Source organism: Euprymna scolopes, chromosome 23 (assembly GCF_053919585.1).
Source record: "Euprymna scolopes isolate OS-2025 chromosome 23, ASM5391958v1, whole genome shotgun sequence".
Taxonomy (NCBI): Eukaryota; Metazoa; Mollusca; class Cephalopoda; order Sepiida; family Sepiolidae; genus Euprymna; species Euprymna scolopes.
The window spans coordinates 98088888-98107065 of record NC_136504.1 but is presented as its reverse complement, the minus strand read 5'-3'; the positions used below and the strand labels follow the sequence as shown (position 1 = coordinate 98107065).

The window sequence follows — 18178 nt, the reverse complement described above, 5'->3', positions numbered from 1 at the left end:
GAAGGCCAGAGGAATAGTTGGCCGAAAAGTCGTGAAACAACAACTAATAAAGATGAGAATAATAGTCCGCAATAAATAAAAATGGTGCTAATGCAGAGAGCGATCCGCGCTATTTTTTAAATCATATTTCCACGTTTAAATAACGTTTTACAAAATGTTTTTTTTTTTTTATTTATTCAATTGTAAGGTTAAAGTACAGAATAGGTACAAAACATCCTTTCCTCCCCATGTTAAGAATGACTTTTTAAATAATAACATTATTTCAGCACGGATCACTCTCTGCATAAGTAATCTTATATCGAAAAACAAAAAAAAAAAACTCAAAAAGCAAGCGACAAACTTTTTTTTTTGGCCTTATATAATAAAGAAAAGATGTGTAAATTAAAAAATTTGGAAGATAAACAAATGAAATATGTTTTTTTTTTTTTTTTTTTTTTTACTTATCGAGTTAACAGAAAATGAAATCTTTCGTCAATTCGTGGCTGTGAAATGAATCGAACCGGAAGTTCAGTTTTATCAACAGAACAGATTCGCAGTAACGGTTAAAAAAATATATTTATTTTATTTAATAATATTTTATTTTTAATTTTAATAATTCGCGAGGTAAATTTATTTTAATAACATAAAAACATACCTCGACTCTAAAAATAGGTTGTCTGAAAATTTCAAATAAATTGGTAACATAGAAATATGGTTTTATTCGTTTAGAACGAACCAACTCTACATTTTTATATATATAGATTGTTCCATAGATCATGAATTTTTTTCCTTTATTTTTGTTTTTCTTCCCACTTTATCAGAAACATCAATCATGGAATGTGAGGATTAAAAAGACAAAATAAGGGAAGTGAGAGTTACGAGGCAGCCAAAAATAAACCCTGGGTCCACTTTCTACTCTCCTTAGATATTATTTAATATTCCCTAAAAACTTTCTTCTTCAGAGGAAACTGGCTCAATCCACTCAGTGAATGCATCACTGGGTATCAGAATGAGGAGAAAAGACAAAATAAACCTTGTTGCACAAAATCATGCAATTCGACAAATATTAAACTTATCAAATTCGACAGATATTAAACTTATCAAATTCATCATCATATGCAGTTTAACATCTATTTTACATGCTGGCATATGTTGGACAGCTTATAACGTTACACACGGGTTAACATATAGATACTGTTGCAAGTAAACAAAGACAAAAAAAACAGGAGAAATGACAGACATTTATTTACAGGTACTTTCCAGAATAACGCCTTGTCTCTTGTTCAAAAGTCCTTTTGCACTCCAATGAGCTTAATAAGACTCTGCCATGTCGAACATGTGGTACTCTGTTCGTGTTCGGCCATGTTTAGCATGCGTCTTTTTCTGTTGCTTTTGGTCACCTGCGTAACACATCTATTTCTCCTTTTCTCACTTCGAAGGTCCACATTTTTATAGAAATGTTACCTTAACGCAACACCTGGCTAATGACTGTTTTTAAAAATCATTATAAGAACTGCAAACTAACACTTATATGCAGATTCCACCACGCAGACAAGAAAAGAGAGAAAAAAGAAATAACGGACTTTCATTGACAAGAATGTTTATCATCAAAATATCTGCAGAAAGGTTATTCTGTGTCAAATCATCCAGTGCTTGACATCCATATCCATAGATTTGGCTATAGTTTGCACTTTTTGTGATGTCAGTTCTTTGAATATTTTCTGATTGAAAGATCATATGGCCCTGAAAATTCACTCAGATAAGTTTTTTGACCCAAGGAATCCAAAAATGGCATCAAATTTTCTTCAAAATAAAGCCTTATGGAAATATTAAGGGTTTTTGGATTTTTCCTCATGTGCCCTAAAATCGAATAAAAAAGGGTGTAGCTGGCATGGTAACGCATTACTTTTTTCATATATTGTTTTTAGACACAATAAATTGTCTCTGGACCAAAAATGATTAAAATTTCTTGTTTCGTTCACTCATTTTGTTGAAAGTCAAGACTTTTTCAAAAGTCTTGAGACTATTCAAAAACTTATGTACACTTTTTTTAGTCCTCTCCTTTGTTCTCTTTTATTATACAAAACATGGCAATTTTGATAAGGGTTGTTTGTTTTAGCTAGGCCTCTCTGAGCGAACAAACTATTTCATACACAAAAACTATTCCCTGAGAAGTACCTTAATGGGAAGTAATCAGTTTCGATTTGTATGGAGTTAAATTAGGGGAGTGGCCATTCATGCCAAATTCCATACATTTCATCTTCAAACAGTATAAAAAAAAAAATAAAAGCCAATGTGAACATGGGGGAGAGAGATAGGCACGCGAGTAGCAACTATGTAGAAAGCACTTAAGGATCTTTGCCACTCCTTATACAAGAATTGCAACAACCAAATACACAACACAGAAGTCCAAAAGAACCACCCTATGAAAGGGAGCCCTTTCAGTCAGATGTGACCCTGTGTAAGAAGGAAAAAAAAAAAAAAAAAAAAGAAAAAAAAAGAAAACAAGCTTACTTCACGTCCAGCCATACAATGAACAAAATATTCTTGCGGTGAAATTCCAGTCAAGAAACGCCCAGTGACAAATCCTCCCGCTTCTGGAGAAATATCATAACGGGTAAAAGAAGGCAAGAAACGTCCGCTGAACATCATTGGAGGCCGACGCCCTTCCAATTCAATTTGGCCAAGAAGGCAAGACATCTGCATAGTATTAACCTGAAGAAAAAAAGATTATAAAAATTGAAAAAATAAAAACGGCATAATTAAGAATTCTATTATTTTTAACAATATCTGCTTATATATATATATATATATATATATATATATATATATATAATTACATACTTTTATAATATACAACTTCACTGGAAACAGACACTTATTTTATGCTCATAAGAGGTTCAAGTGTACAAGTGTTCAAATATTTTTCAGTCAATAAAACAAACTTTTTGAAGATGAGCATAAAAATGAGTCTTTTCCTACAACAGAAATAAACAGAAGCCAGAGAGAATTGTTTATTTTTCAACCATAAACTGGTCTCTTATAACAAATTTGAAACCGATGGTACCAATGTTTTGCTGATCTTCTATAAAATTTGAAAAATAAATATGATTGAATATTAATTTTTTTTAAAATTGAGCTTTGTTTGGATTTTTTTCCCCCACAAACAACACACATATATATATATATATATATATATATATATATATATATATATATATATAGTAATGAAATCAAAAGGATGTAGTGTTTACCTGATATATGCAATGGTAAACTATAATCTAATATTTGCTTTGAAAACTTTCCAACCGGACTATATGCATAATTAAACTGGATTTAATTTTGGACTCCATTCTCTCTAAAGAACGATTTTTGTCTTTCAGATTACCTTGAAAGAATTTTCATGCAAGCTGAAATATTATGCGGAGTTTGTTTTTATATTTTTTTTGCATATCCAACATTTTTTACTTTTTTTTCTTGACAATTTATGACTACAATAAATTGCGGATTTACTTAATGCCATAACTAGCAAATTCTAGCATTGCTACAAATATAATTTGCTGATTTCTTTCGGTCCTCTGATGAGAAAAATAGCAAGAATAGCATTCTTTGAAACTCCGCGGAATAAGGACTTTGTAAATTGTTTTTGGAGTACTCAGCCGAACAATAAATTTTGATTTTAAAGTTCAACTTACAGTTTTAATTTTCTTTCTCTTATATATATACTATATATACTAGCGGGGGTGCCTGGCGTTGCCTGGGTGTTTGAAAGTGTGTGTGTGTGTGTTGGGGAGGGGGGATGGATCAAAATAAAATGAAAACTAAATAATAAGTGAAGTAATAACCCTGTTTAAACATTAAAAAAAAAACGATGTTAAACTTGTTAAAAACAGTTGGAAAAAAAAACAAAAACAGCGAAAAAAGTTTGTTTGAAAAAAGTGGGAGGGAGGTAGGCTCGAATCTGAAGCCTTAAGGTTAATAGTCTGATGACTTAGCATGATGCCACGAAGGTAGGGACTTGAGAACAGCCGAAAATAAACATTTCTAAATGCAAGTGGTTGAATGTGAACGTATAATTTTCTAGGTCAAATATCACGCAGTAGTAGTAGAGAAAATGGATTCACAGTGTGAATTTTGTAAGATAAAAGTCGCTGAAATAAAAGATATTTACGATGTTGGTTCGTAAATCGTGGATATTATAATCTAAGGAGTATATAAAAAGTTCTCAGGCATAATAACCCCCCCCCCGAACTCGCTCCAAAAAAGCCTTTGCCGGACATACACAAAAAATGCACACACACACACTAATACAAATTTCTATTATATATATATATATATATATATATATATATATATATATATATATATATATATATATATGTGTGCTTGAATTTTTAATAAAATACTTTTCTGGACAAAGTTTCTTAAATGAAACAAAATATTGAAATAGAATTAGTACAAACATAATTTCTTTTGTTCTATGAAGTTTATGCTTTGTTTATTAACTTTTGTTCTGTATCGTACGCACAAAGTAACATGACATTTGCCACTAAATTCATTTTAGTAGTTTATTACTTACAGATGTCCCCTTGGCTCCTGCATTTACCATCAATTGCAGGTTATTATCAGGAAACTGGCTCAGAAGACCGTTTGGCATTGTGGCCCTGAAAAAATTAGAGGTGATATTTAAAAAAAAAAAAAAAAAAAAAAAAAAAAAAAAGGGGCGATCATATTTTAGACTGAAGATTAACAAAATAAGTTACATTTGACTAGCAAGGACACCCAAAATACATATAACATCAACAGTAAGTTCTTTGATATGACATATTCAAAATGAATGCTTCTGTTTAGAACACAATTGAAGCATGATACTTGACCTTTTGCATTTTAAACTTTAATTGAAGTCATTGTATGTAAAAATAATTTAATAAAATAAACAGTAAGTTCTCTACAGTGCAATATGGACTATAATGTATTGTGGACTACGTAATTGTAGGGAGGCATATGAATAGGGCTGTGACAACAGCATATTCTTTTTATTGCTTTGATTCTTGAGTATATATCTAACATAGTTACACACAGTTTATCAACAGAGAACCACATCATCTTATATAAAAACATAAGATTTCAACGGATATATACTTGAGTGTCAAAACAATAAAAAGAATATGCTGCTGCCACATCCCTACATATGTAGCTTCTTCTTCGTGGTGCATCGTGAGTGATCCTTAATTAGAGCAGGCAATCAATCGATTTGATTGAAAAATGAACGATTTTACTGAATTCAATGACAATAAAAATATGGGAGTGTGAAACATTCATTGATCATCATACTATCCTGGGTAACATTGAGTCTCCCTGCTGGTATATATATACTAACAGGCTGCCAGCATTACCCAGTCAAAAATACGCTTAAATATGATATGTTAATCAATGCAGATTTCATATTTATTATTATATTATATTGGACCCAATATATAATAATGATTTAAAAAGTTAAAAAAGAAAAAAAAAAAAATTACTCGTGTGCCACCACGGAGACTCCAAACTAAAATGTTTAGCTTACGATTTACTTTTTCTTTTAACATTAATGCCTGAGCTTTGAAAACATGTTTGTTGCAAGGCTAAAAATTAAAACATGAACCAATAGCTATTATGTTACGCATGCATATTCGTAATGCCGTCATTTGACCTTCACCTGGCAAATTTTATTTTCTTAGTTTTCACATTTTTACACTAATTTTCCCTGACTAAAACCCAAATATAAAGTTTCGCATGGGTTCAAATACCCTATATATTAAGTTTCATGTCTGTAGATAAAAAATGACAGAGGAGTTTGGTAGGTAAATTTTCTTAAATATATATATGCATACATAAATATATATAGAAAGAAGTTTGTGTTTTGACACAAATATTACGCAAGTATAAATCATGTAGAATATCTGCATGAATATTAATTACACGTAATAGTTAACTAAAGATGATCATCACATAAGAAAACAATAATAGGCAATTAATTAAAATGAATGTTTAAATGAATATGCAAATTAGCTAGATCTTTTGCAGATGAATGCAATCCCACAACACAAAGTTCTATTTTCTTTTTAAATAAATAAAAAAAAAGTGGCGTTTTCATATGAATATCAATACACACAAAAAAGATATTTATATATACACACACACATATGGTTTTTATCCAGAATTTCTCTATAGTAAAAAAATAAAAAAATAAATAAATAAAAATCTGCATGATGTATGTAGCATGACAAAATGAAAAGATTAGATTCCCAAAATCATGTAAATTGATAAAGTAGTTTTATTTTTAAATAAGATCATCAAATTTTATGAGTAACCGAAGGGGAACAGTCTTGTCAGTCATTTTAAAAACAGTCCAGAAACAAAGGGAGCTCACGCAACAATAAATCATACTTACTAGATTAATGTTGTAATGCTTACAAATTTCCATTAATCGCTTAAAAATGATTTTCTTGATAAAAGTAAAACTACTTGATTAAGCTACATAATTTTTGGAATATAATATTTTTAATTTTGTCATGGCATCATACTGATTTTTCTTTATTTTTGTTTTTTTTTTATATAGAGGGAATTTTGGACAAGAACAGATTTTTCTGCATGCATATTTGGTATATTTTTGTATATATTATTTTTTGTATCTGTTCTAGCAATTCAAAGATTTTATATACATTTTTTTTACTTGGGAATAACACCTAATTGTGCCCAGACGTGTGCGGGGCCCTAACAGATCGCTGACTCCTAACGTCGTGTTGTGGATTTTTCATTCACTATGTTTCTTACGGCCGGTTCATCATTTTCTCACTGGCGACTGTCGAGAGGAACACGCGTGGGTTCACAAAGCAGAAATATAATAAGCCGTGGAACAAAGAAAGGAAAAACACAAACGCAAATGTTTCAAAGATATTTGACGGTTGGACTTGTGAGCGTGCGTCTCTTCTCCCCGTTTTATCAATGTTATGTTCGTCTGTCAGTCGCAATCCGTCTCTATTTCTGTTTTAGCAGTTAACTCTAAAACCTGTCCAACCATTGTCATAATCAATTCCCATCTGCGTTGGTATCTGAGGCCCCCACCCAGCTACCAGAAGCTGCCCTTTCTTGTTTTATCTGTAGGCTTCTATTGTCATTGTCAAATCTAAAAGGATCGATCTAAAATTACCTACAGATTCATTGTTTGCTATTTCCTATCTATTGCCCCCCTTCAGCACTTAGTGACTCATTGGTCACCTTCATAGTATCACATTATCAAGGACCGAAGACCATGCAAGATCAAAGGTTAATGAATGTAAGGTGGTAGTGAAGTAATCATTAATGGTGTAAATTTGGTAGAATTTGATTATTTATGAGGACGGCTCAACAAGAATTTGTTTAGATTGGATCTGAAGGCTACCATGTTGTTGGAATATTGTTATTTCTTCAGTCCACATGAAATCATTGTCATAAACATCTTTTACAAGATTTGTTAGACGCATTCAACTTGGTGGCCATTTTCTTTCTAGGCCGATGTATCTACACGTTTACCCATTTAATTGTGAAACTGCTATGAAAAGTTTCAATTCATGATTAAGTAGTATTCTCTCCTGCTTTGAAAGAGTATGAAATCTAGTGTGTGGAGGGAGGGATGATCTCTTTGCTCCTTACAGCCTCTTTCTCACAGAACAGACAGTGCTAGTCTCTCTTTATTCATTATTATTTCCACAGAAGGTCCTTGACCAAGCTCCAATCATTGGTTTCTTCTTGTAAGCCATTAAAAGTAGCAATACATACGGACGATAAAACACTTTGCATAATCACAGATTTCAAGGGGGTTCTGCTAAAATCATCAAATTTTAAAAACCAAAGCACTTTAAGTCCCCCAAATACCATCTTTTTGTTCGACAATGAATATACTTTCTAATGAATTAATAAATAATAACATACATTTAATATTTTAAGAGTTTTAAGCAAATAAAGTGATAAAAATTTGAACATCATAAAAAAGTTTTCAGTAAGATTTTGTAATGACCACCGCTCTCCCCTGATTTGTAACTATTCATATCGCGTTTGTATGAAGAATTTTGTCATGAAATTTGGAAAATAACTAGAAGAGATGTTAATTTTTATAGTTAGGGGTGTCTGAAATTCTTTAGATCATTCATGTTTTTGTTGTGTTAAAAAAAAAAAGACTTCAACATGACGAGTTTGAAAATTTTGAAAAAAATTTTCTTCAGACACTCACTGTTAAATAAATGAATCTTTTTCCTGTTTTAATTCGTTCAAAGTATAACTAACTTTCTTTTTCTTGTGGTAGCGAGCAATTTAAAATTATGATACCTGGAAAAAAATCGTTCTATTTTAAAAAAGTATCCGAAAACTATTTGTAGCAGCAGCAGTACTATCATTGTTGTAAACTAACTCTTGCTCAAACAGTTTTTTAACCTTTTATTGCAGAATGAATTAAAAATGAAAGATAATGAAAATATGAACATACAAAAAAATGTTCTTACATATTTAGATGGACCTATTTTGTTATCAGAACATAATTAGCTTAATTAGAGCTATTCAGTTATAATCTCTTCTCTTCTTCTTCTATATATATAAAATGAACTCATTTTTCCCCTTTGATTTTGACCATAATAGGATTAAAATTCAAAACATTTCATGCAAATGTAATATGCACAAACTGCAGCAGAATGTCTGAGGTGTATTATAGGCCTATTACCTCTCCACTTCTTCGATAATCGTAGATTCCTATATTTTTTCTGCTGAGAGTTCTTGGCCAAAACTGGTTACAATCAATGGAAGTGGTAAAATCTCTTCTCTCTAATAAATTCCTCCTTTTCCCGCCACCACTTAACACCATTGTGGGATCGTTCACAAGGGACAGTTACGAAGGAACACCGGTTTGAGTTTTCTTTACTTTATAGTTGCTTAAAAAAACTGAAATTAACCGAATCGAAGGGTTACTTATGCCATTTTTTTTCCTCGCTTTTCACTCTGCTTTTTTGTTTTTGGTTTTCTGAACACGTTTTTCCATGACTTTTGCTTTTCGAATTTCTTTTTGAAAGAAGTTTTACCTTAGTCCACTGTTTTCTTTTTGTTTTCGTTTTGCCGATTTTTTTCTAAGAAATTTAACATTTTTTTTTTACTTTGCTTATGCTTCACTTTCCCCCCTCCCCCCTTACACACAACGCCGGGTACACCCGCTAGTACATAATAAAACAATCTCAACCAGTCCGTATTTATATGGTTGAAAAGGCAAGAAAATAAGCTTTGTAGATATGTAATTTGCGCGCACTTTTATCCATTGCATTAGTTTTTAATGGTGAATTAAACAGTGGTTTGTTTTAAAAAACGAAAGAAAATATGAAATATGATTTTTTTTTTGCTTCACGTGTACGAGCGGTACCTCTCCCCACCCCTAATATTTTTTTCTTGTCTTTTTTATAATTTTTTTCAGCGGATTATAATCGAATAGACACTAATCTACCCAATTATAAATTAAAAAAAAAAAAATGCAAAATCAATATTTAAATATTTGTAGGGAGTGCAGTTTCTAGTGAAGTTCCTACTTACTTGCCTCCTGACGAAGGCAGAGTTGGACACAAGGTCGGTTTTTAATGTGGGGAAAATCCAGCTCCCCAAAAAGGGCCAATCTGGATAAGAACAAAAAATAAAAATGTCTTAGTCATGAAGGATTTCTCCTTCACTGACAGAGGACAGAAAAGGCAAAGTGTAACATCAGAATACTACACTGTGATCTTGGCCCGAAGTCCAGGTAGAGAAATAAAAAACTGAAAAGTTTGACGAAATGATGTGTCACTTGGACAAGAAATCTAATTGAAAATAAAAACTAAATTCATCCAAAATTTGTGAACGATTTGTCAGCTTTAGCAAAAAGTGTTTTCTGATATTTAGATGCTAGTATACTAATACTTAATACTTTTCCAAACGTCATGTTTTCTGTTAGTGACGTCACTTGCTTTAAATAAAATTTATTTTTATCTGTTTGTCGTAGTTTCACACTCCTTATTTACCTAAGTTTACATATTTCAAAGTAATTTGATGTCCAAAATCTTGGGCATACCATTTTTAAAAGTCAATAATTATGAACCACTAACCGTAAATATCGGTGTCAAGCGCCCTCTTAAAAAAAAAAAAAAATGCTCCCTTAATCCTACCTCTCACCCTAGGTATGAGTGACAAGCTCCAACCAATAAATAACCATATATTCCTTGATAAGCTACACATAAGCATCTAAAAAGAAACAAAAAAAGAAAAAAAAAAACAGATCCTTCCTTAAAGAAAAGTGCACGATTCATCTCCTATAAAAACAAGTGAAGCATGCATGGTCCCCGTGAGTGCACAGTAAATGAGGCATAAAAAAAAAATGACTAAGTTCAGCATTTTCAGAAAATTTTATAAAAATCCAAGGCATCAATTTTTTTTAATAAGTACGAAAGTGTCAATTTTAGTTACTTTAACATGAAAGGCACCCCTAACGGGGCAACCAGAGTTTTCCCGGAAAATCTGTTATGTTACTTTTTTACTCATATCCTGTTTAATGTTTGTGCAAAATTAAAAAAAATTCCAACATGTAGTCATTGGGAAAAGTGCAGACAGACGAACGGATGAGGGTGAATTCACAGGTTCATCCTCCTTATGTCGGGGGACCAATAAATTGATCAATTGTCATAAAATGCCAGAATGGTCTCGAAATGGTGAATTATTTTATATTAAATTTATGTGAAACCAAGCCCCACTCTAAATTATAAAATCGTTTTTGTTTTGTTTCTATCAAGTTTTCAGGATGTTAACACGTAAGTTTCCTTCGCTCTATCATTAACCCAAAGTCAGAGTGGCAACCTACCAACCCTCTCACATAATTGCACAAAGACTCTCTTAAAACCACACATAATCATCTTTAGAAGAAAAAAAAAACGCACAGGATTTATCTCCTATAGAAATGGTTAACTGCCTTAAAATGCTGGAGTGTCTCAAAATGGGGGAATCATTTTACATTAAATTCTAAAATAATATTTGTTTATCTTTCATTAAAGTTTTTCAAGGTGTTCACACGTAATTGTCTACAAAGGTAGAATCACATATTTTGGAGAGGTGGTCAGATGGGGGGGGGGATAACCGACGGTTTTAATCTACGATAATACCAAAGAAATATTGCAATATATTCGTTTTTAAACGGTACTATTTTTTCCTTTTAATGAATACATGGTATTTTTAAGGAATTGCAGTATATTTATGCGCATTTACTGCAGATTATTTGGAAACCATTAATTTTTTGAGATTTTCAGTAGCATATTCTGATTCCTTGCACGAAAATACACTTATATGGTAAATTTCATTGCTTAGTCTTGTGTTTTAAGATATGACATTTTTACTGAAAAAGTAGTGTAAAAAATGTGATGAAACGCATATGGTCTTAAAGAGGGAAAACTATCCAAACGTGTGAGGCACAAAAATAGTCATAACTTCGTTAATTTTAATTGGATTTTAAAAATGTAAAAAGATTCATTCTGAACTCACCAAGCTCTTTCTATAGATACCAATATTGAAATATTTTAAGCTATTTCAATTTTTTCATGTGTATTAACAGTAAGTTACATTGATACCATAATAGAAAAATGCCTTTCTTTTCTAACTTGTGCCAAGCGTCAGGTGAAATTTCCATTTTGCAAGGAGTTCCTGTCGGTGGTACACATTATCACAAGACTACTTCCCTGCTTATTACAATTGGTCATCTTCAATTCTAGTGTCAACAAATTCTTGTCCTAAGTAATCAAAGACAAAATAAAATCACTGCCGTAGACATCGTTTACAAGACACATTTCAAGAACTCGGCGGCCATTTTCTTTCTTGGCAGCTGTGTCTTTCATGACAACCTAATTGTTACATCACGTTCGATACTTACTTGAGAATATTATTTTGTATGTCATTGGTAAACATTTTAATTTGATGATTCAACTCCAACATCTGACGATCATCTTTAGCAAAGATCACGTTCTTTATGTTTTTCTCCAATTCTTCTTTCACGGATGACTTGAGCTGCAAGACATTCCGTACATCAGCCTCTGTGAATTCTTTCACTCTTTTGATGTAGGCTTGGCGTTTTTTATCGGCCTGAAAAGAAAAAAAAAAAAAAAGTAAAGTAAATAGATTTTTTCAACAGTTAAAATAAAAAAAGTAGACATACTACATAACGGCCTTCGTGTCCTACCCCCCCCCATTGTTGTCTGCGTATATTTTTAAGAAATCTTTTAAATAAATTTTGTTGAAATTTGAACAAAAGATCGCAAGGCAGCATTATCATATTCCTCTGCAACTCAAATGATACAATGTTTGAGATGTTTTGAGATGAGAATTGCTAATTTCTATAATATTCTGCTTCTTCCTTTCTTAGTACATTACACTTTGGAAAAGGCTAAATACAATTTTTGAAGGCCAAACTGATTAAAAAAAAGGCCAAATTCGGAAAATTTGGCTTAATTGAGGTGAAATGACTAAAAAAAAAAAAAAGAAATTACATATTCTTTGAAGATTAATATTTTCAGAGAGAACTGTCATGAAAGGGAAAAACGAAGGCAATGCAAGATGGAGAGAAGAGGTAGAGAGAAAAAGCAAGAAAAACCAAGATACTTATGCAAGAGAATTAGAAATAAAATCCAGCTAAATAGCGATGAAAAAAATAATAAGAAGGAAAGGTTCTGCGATTTGGTAGAAATCAACCTTTTCATATTAAAATAATAAAAAAAAAAGAAAGAATTTTGACCAAAAACAGCAGTCACATTTGGAAATGCACTTTTGTGGAATTGCTAATAAACAATGAACTTACATTCTACAATATCTTTTTTGTCTTCCATACACACTTTTATCGAGTTGTGTTCTTTTTGAGTGATGCATTTACAGTGTTTATCATATGATAAGTTTACTCTTGATACGTTTTACTCGCACACTTTTTCTTCATTGTTAGTGTTTTCGTGTATATAGTAGCTTTATATGCCACATTATCTGCCAATCAGTTATTAATGAGAGGACAGTTAGCTCTGACTCTGTAGTTGCATAAATGCGTTTTATTGTTGATGCTATTATTACTGTTGTTTCCTTAATTTTACATTAAGCTTATATAGGAAGCTGAACTCTAACCTGTTAAAAAATATAACATCTTTTACAAATTTTTATATATAATCTGATTCTTTGGAGCTTGAGTGATAACAAAACAAAAAAACAAAACTTTAATACGTAAGAGAAGGGTATAGTGAAGTAACATATTGTATAAGTTTTAAAAGAACTTGGATATTTAATATAATAATAAAAAAAAGCACTTTTCACTTAAACTATCCCGAAGTTAGGAGTGCTATGTAGCAAGGGGTGGGAAGATTAAAACGGATGATATCTATAAAAGTGAAATTGTCTGTGTGCGTGTCTGTCTGTCTGTTCCCTACCAAATTACTCTGTCAATTTTCAGTCTACAGACTCGAAATTTGACATAAGGGGTATTGAGATTTGGGAAAATCTTTTTAATTGGTTTTAGGACAAAAATTTGGCTGTCAAGGCGTCAAAGTTCAACGATTTGACCTTAGATGTAGGTTACTTGGACATGGATCAAACTTTTTAACTTGATTTGAGCCCAAAAGAATAAATGTTAAGGGGTCAAAATTGGGGTCAATGTTTTAAAAAATTTGATCTCTCAGCCAATTTTTAGTCTAAACATTTGAAATTTTGAAAGTGTATTCAGACATAAGGCAAGCTTTTTAATCAGTTTTTGACCTAAAATTTAGCTACTACGGAGTCAAAGTTCAAAAGATTTTACCTTTGTGGTTTCTAGTAAACTATTCAGCAAATTTTGGGTCTAAACATTTGAAAATAAAGGGTATTCAGACATGCAGCAAGCATGAAAAAAAAACAAACAAAAAACTTGTTAGTTATAAAAAAATTGTTAGTTAAAATGAATTAATACCTCCCCTGTTCTCCCCTCGCAAAAAACAAAACAAAAAATAAATAAATAAATAAATAAAAATATACTCACACTGTCTACCATGAGAATATCTTTGATTCCGAGGGTGAATCCAACCATTTGCAGAAAGTTAGTAAAAAGTCTTCCCAAACAAGTGAGAAGCTCTGTTGACACTTCACCACCATAAAGCTGAAAAATAAGAAAAACAAAAGATGTTTTGTTTTTTTGAAAAGTTTTACAGTATTAATTATTGACCAGGCAACACCGAAAGGTGTGCTGATCGACAATTATTATTATGATCATTATTTAATATTCGTAAAAAAATAGAACATTAGAAACAATGTTATCATAGCAAAATAAATATTTAACAGATAAAATTATTCACGTTAAAATGTTTTAATAGAAAGGAATGTTAGTTTTCATAACTAGGTCCAAAAAAATGTTAACTTAGTGAAAAAGAATTATAGAACATAAACCAAATACGTGACGAAGGTTGATCATCCGATTTGCGTCTTATCATGTGGAGTTAATGATGTAACAAGATAGTCTGAAATACATGTAATGAGAGAGTCAAGAGTTGAGAGTCAGTGTTAGCAGACTCAGTAAGTACCTATTTACTATGCCTCCCCACGGGACAGAGTTAGACACCAGGGTCGTTTTTTAACGTGGAGAAAAGGTACAAAAATAAAAATTGTCTCAGTCCTGAAGAATTTCTCCTCCACCGAAAGAGAACAAGAAAATGAAGTGCAGCATCTGAAGAACAGATACTACACTCAGTAAGTAGTCAAAGGAATAAAAACGATCTACGGAACGTAATAGCTCCGAGTACAGGAAAATGTCAATAGTAAAAATCTAAGACCAGCGTTGCAGCTCTTCAATGGCAGAACACACGGAATAAAGCTGCTGTAAATACTACCAAGACTACGTCTTTTTTTTTTTTTTTTTTTTTTTTACACAGGAATCACCACTTATCAAGGCCTGGAGACCACTCGAGGATAAGGGTTAATGGGTATACATTAGTCAATGTGATTTTAGCATACTAAACATAAGTAGTGGAAATTTTGTAACTTGGATTACGGAGGGGGACGGTCCATCAAGAACTTGTTTACGTTGGACTTGAAAACAATCAGATTGTAGTCAGCTGGAAAGCAGGAAAACAGAAGACAGTTCCACAGGCGTGCAATTCTAAAAAAAGAAGCTTTGTTCATGGAATGTGCATTTACGTTTAGGTGCAGATAAAGAGTGTGGGAAATTATTGATAGTGGTTTTGACTAGACGAGTGTTTTTCATGAAAGTTTGGCAAGGGAGGACCATAGATTGAAGCTCAGACGAACACTTGCCATGAAAATAACGATAAAGCAGATGAATCTTCATTTGCAATTTTTCCAAGGATGCATAAAATCGAAATCAATGGATAAAGTATGTTTCTCCATTGACAGATGTAAAACCTAAGAGACTGTTATTTCTTCCTGTTTGTTATAATTCTTATGTCCTGTTTAGACAATCACTAGATGATAAAATATATTGATGTGTAAATATATATACACTAGACATTTATATACACAACCCCACTAAATGTAGCATTACAAGTTGATTTTTTTCTTTTTAGATAATTGTTATTTTATCAACTTGCATGAAAAGAGCTATGTAAAAGATGCTTAAAACTGTTTGAATTATGCAAATACCATCAGTAGTTCAATAGTTATGAGAATTTTAAGTGCCAAAAAGTGGGCTAAATTATGGACCTCAACATTTCAATAAATTCGATAATTTTGCCACTATTTATTTATTTTTCAAGCTATTCTCATGAAACTTGGCACTCTTATGTAAAATTGTGTGCTCTTTCTGATTATGCAGTCAAATCTGATGTATCTCTTTACCATAAGCCATGAATTATAAATTCAGATATACAAATTTCAATTTTTTTTAAAACTGGCGCATGGTATCATACAGTGGGTGTCTATTCATGAACAAAACTAAGTATTATAGTGGTATTTAAATATAGCTTTGAGAGCAGGCATTTCCCTGCCTCCTCACCAAAGGCGAGCTTAATCTTGAGTGTAGCCATTGAGTTACTAAAGAGCATTCATAGCAGTTATTTACTACTTCCCTCAAAGAAAAAAAAATTGAGTAGATATGAATTAATCTCAGAAGTAAATCGAAGAAAATTTTTCATATAGATTTTGGATTTCTGTAAAAGATGGAAATTCCCAAAGTCGACCAGAACTTATGCATTTTGGGACCAATCCAATTTTCAATTTTGTAAATCCTCTTTATCTGGCCCAAAATATACCCCTATTTTCTGAGATGCAACCATAAATCGTACTCTACATGAATCCTCGATGTAACTTTCACAGTACCAGGAATCCTGATAAGCAACAACTTCACCAGGTGAGGGTAATTTTTGCCATTTCTATTCTGTTGTTTTACTGAAAATTCAACTATGTAAACAAAGAAATAAAATGGTAATTTTTTACCTTGTTTCCACCATAACATTTTAATGATTACTTCGATAGGTTTTAGGGTATGCTGAAAACGAATATCACATATAAATTTTCTGCAAATAAATAGTTTTCTGGATATTAAGCAATGTCATTTCTTATGTTATCAATGGTGGCCATCTTGGTACGCGCAAGCGTGCAAACACAACCCTAAGAAACTATGCGCAAACGCGCATACCAAGATGGCCACCAACAACAACGTAAGAAATGACATTGCTTAATATCCGAAAAGCTACTTATTTGCAGAAAATTTAAATGCGATATTCGTTTTCAGCATACTCGAAAATCTTTAAAGGTAATCATTTAAAAGAAAAATGTTAAGGTGGAAACAAGGTACAAAATTTACAAAATCCATCACAATGAAATTCTTTATCGAACAATTATTATTATTATTATTATTTAGACATCTTCAGTTAAAAAAAAAAAACAGGTTTGCTTTACAGATTCGAAAAAATGGTCTTGACAATGAGTTAAAAATAAATTCAAATTTCACAATATCTTTTTTATTCAATTGTTTGGTGAAAGTACAGATTAGTTAACAAAAGCACCCTTCTTTCCTCATGTTAAGAATGGATTTCTAAATAATAACATCATTATTTCAGCATGGTAGCATAAGTGCACAAGTACCTTTTATTTGTTATGTATGTTATTTTTTGTTTTTTTTTGACCACTAAAAAACACAATTCTACCTTAAGTACAAATAAGAAGTTAAACGCATGTACATTTTGTTGTTTATTAATGCTTTCAGTGCATGTGTACTGAAAGCATTAATAAACAACGAAATAGTATTGTTTAGAAATCAAATTTGAAAAACTTGGAAATAATTTTTTTTAAATTGACGAACTCAGAATAAAAAATAACTAGTCTAGTAAGACGAAAGCAGAAACACAGTTTTCTATTTTTAAGAGAATGCTTTAGTCAGATCAGCACATGACATGCTTATCGAACGTTTTTCTGTAAGTGGATTTGATTTCTATAAAAGATAACATTTTAAAGAAATTTCTGCACAATTAATAATTATCAAATATTTACATATTATACATGAAAATAATTCTGAAACTATTATCTATATGAATACGGATGATATATGCCGATTTATCTTATCAATTTTGAAATATTCTTTGTCAACTTTGCTTGGTCATAACTTTGCTTCCTGTGGTCGTAAAAATAAAAATCAAACACCAGTAGAGACGGACTTCTTTGTTTATATAGCCTGTAAAATTTCAGCCATATCCAATCAAATTTAACCCCGCGCATATGTATCCAAACGCAACATATAAAATGTAAACATTGAAAAAACTGTTTCCCTTTTTGTTACCATTTTTTTATTTTTAACTTGGAGCATAAAAACGTTGAACACATAAAAAAAATAAATTAACATCATTGGAATGCTTATTTTATTCTCTTTCCATCAATGTAATTGTTTTAAAAATTGACCAACAAATAAAAAAGATATGGCTTGTTGAAGCACATTAGGTATGTAATATTGCCGATGTCCACGAAAATACAGCATACACTTGTAATTCTACTAATCGGCCCCAATTTGTCAACTAAGCTCCAACTCTTGTCCCATTGCCGCAATGTTGCATTTCTGTGCCTGTTTTTCAAGTATTTTAATGGAATGTGCTCTGATGAACTCATTGCACTTGTGCCCCCTCGACATATATATTCCCCAAATACCTGCTTAGCAACAAAATCACACCCCTTCACTGTT

At 31.6% G+C, this 18178-nt stretch overlaps 1 protein-coding gene across 1 annotated transcript in view; it reads right to left on the bottom strand.

Moving 5' to 3' along the window:
* The window catches only part of LOC145246052 (DNA-directed RNA polymerase I subunit RPA1-like), a 152185-nt gene that overhangs the window by 64551 nt on the left and 69456 nt on the right, over positions 1 to 18178 (bottom strand). The window contains exons 17-20 of the mRNA XM_080107895.1: positions 14036 to 14152; positions 11921 to 12129; positions 4559 to 4643; positions 2494 to 2694 (exon numbers count right to left, since the gene is read on the bottom strand). Of these exons, the coding sequence (XP_079964021.1) occupies positions 2494 to 2694; positions 4559 to 4643; positions 11921 to 12129; positions 14036 to 14152 (612 nt within the window). The remainder of the gene's footprint in view (positions 1 to 2493; positions 2695 to 4558; positions 4644 to 11920; positions 12130 to 14035; positions 14153 to 18178) is intronic.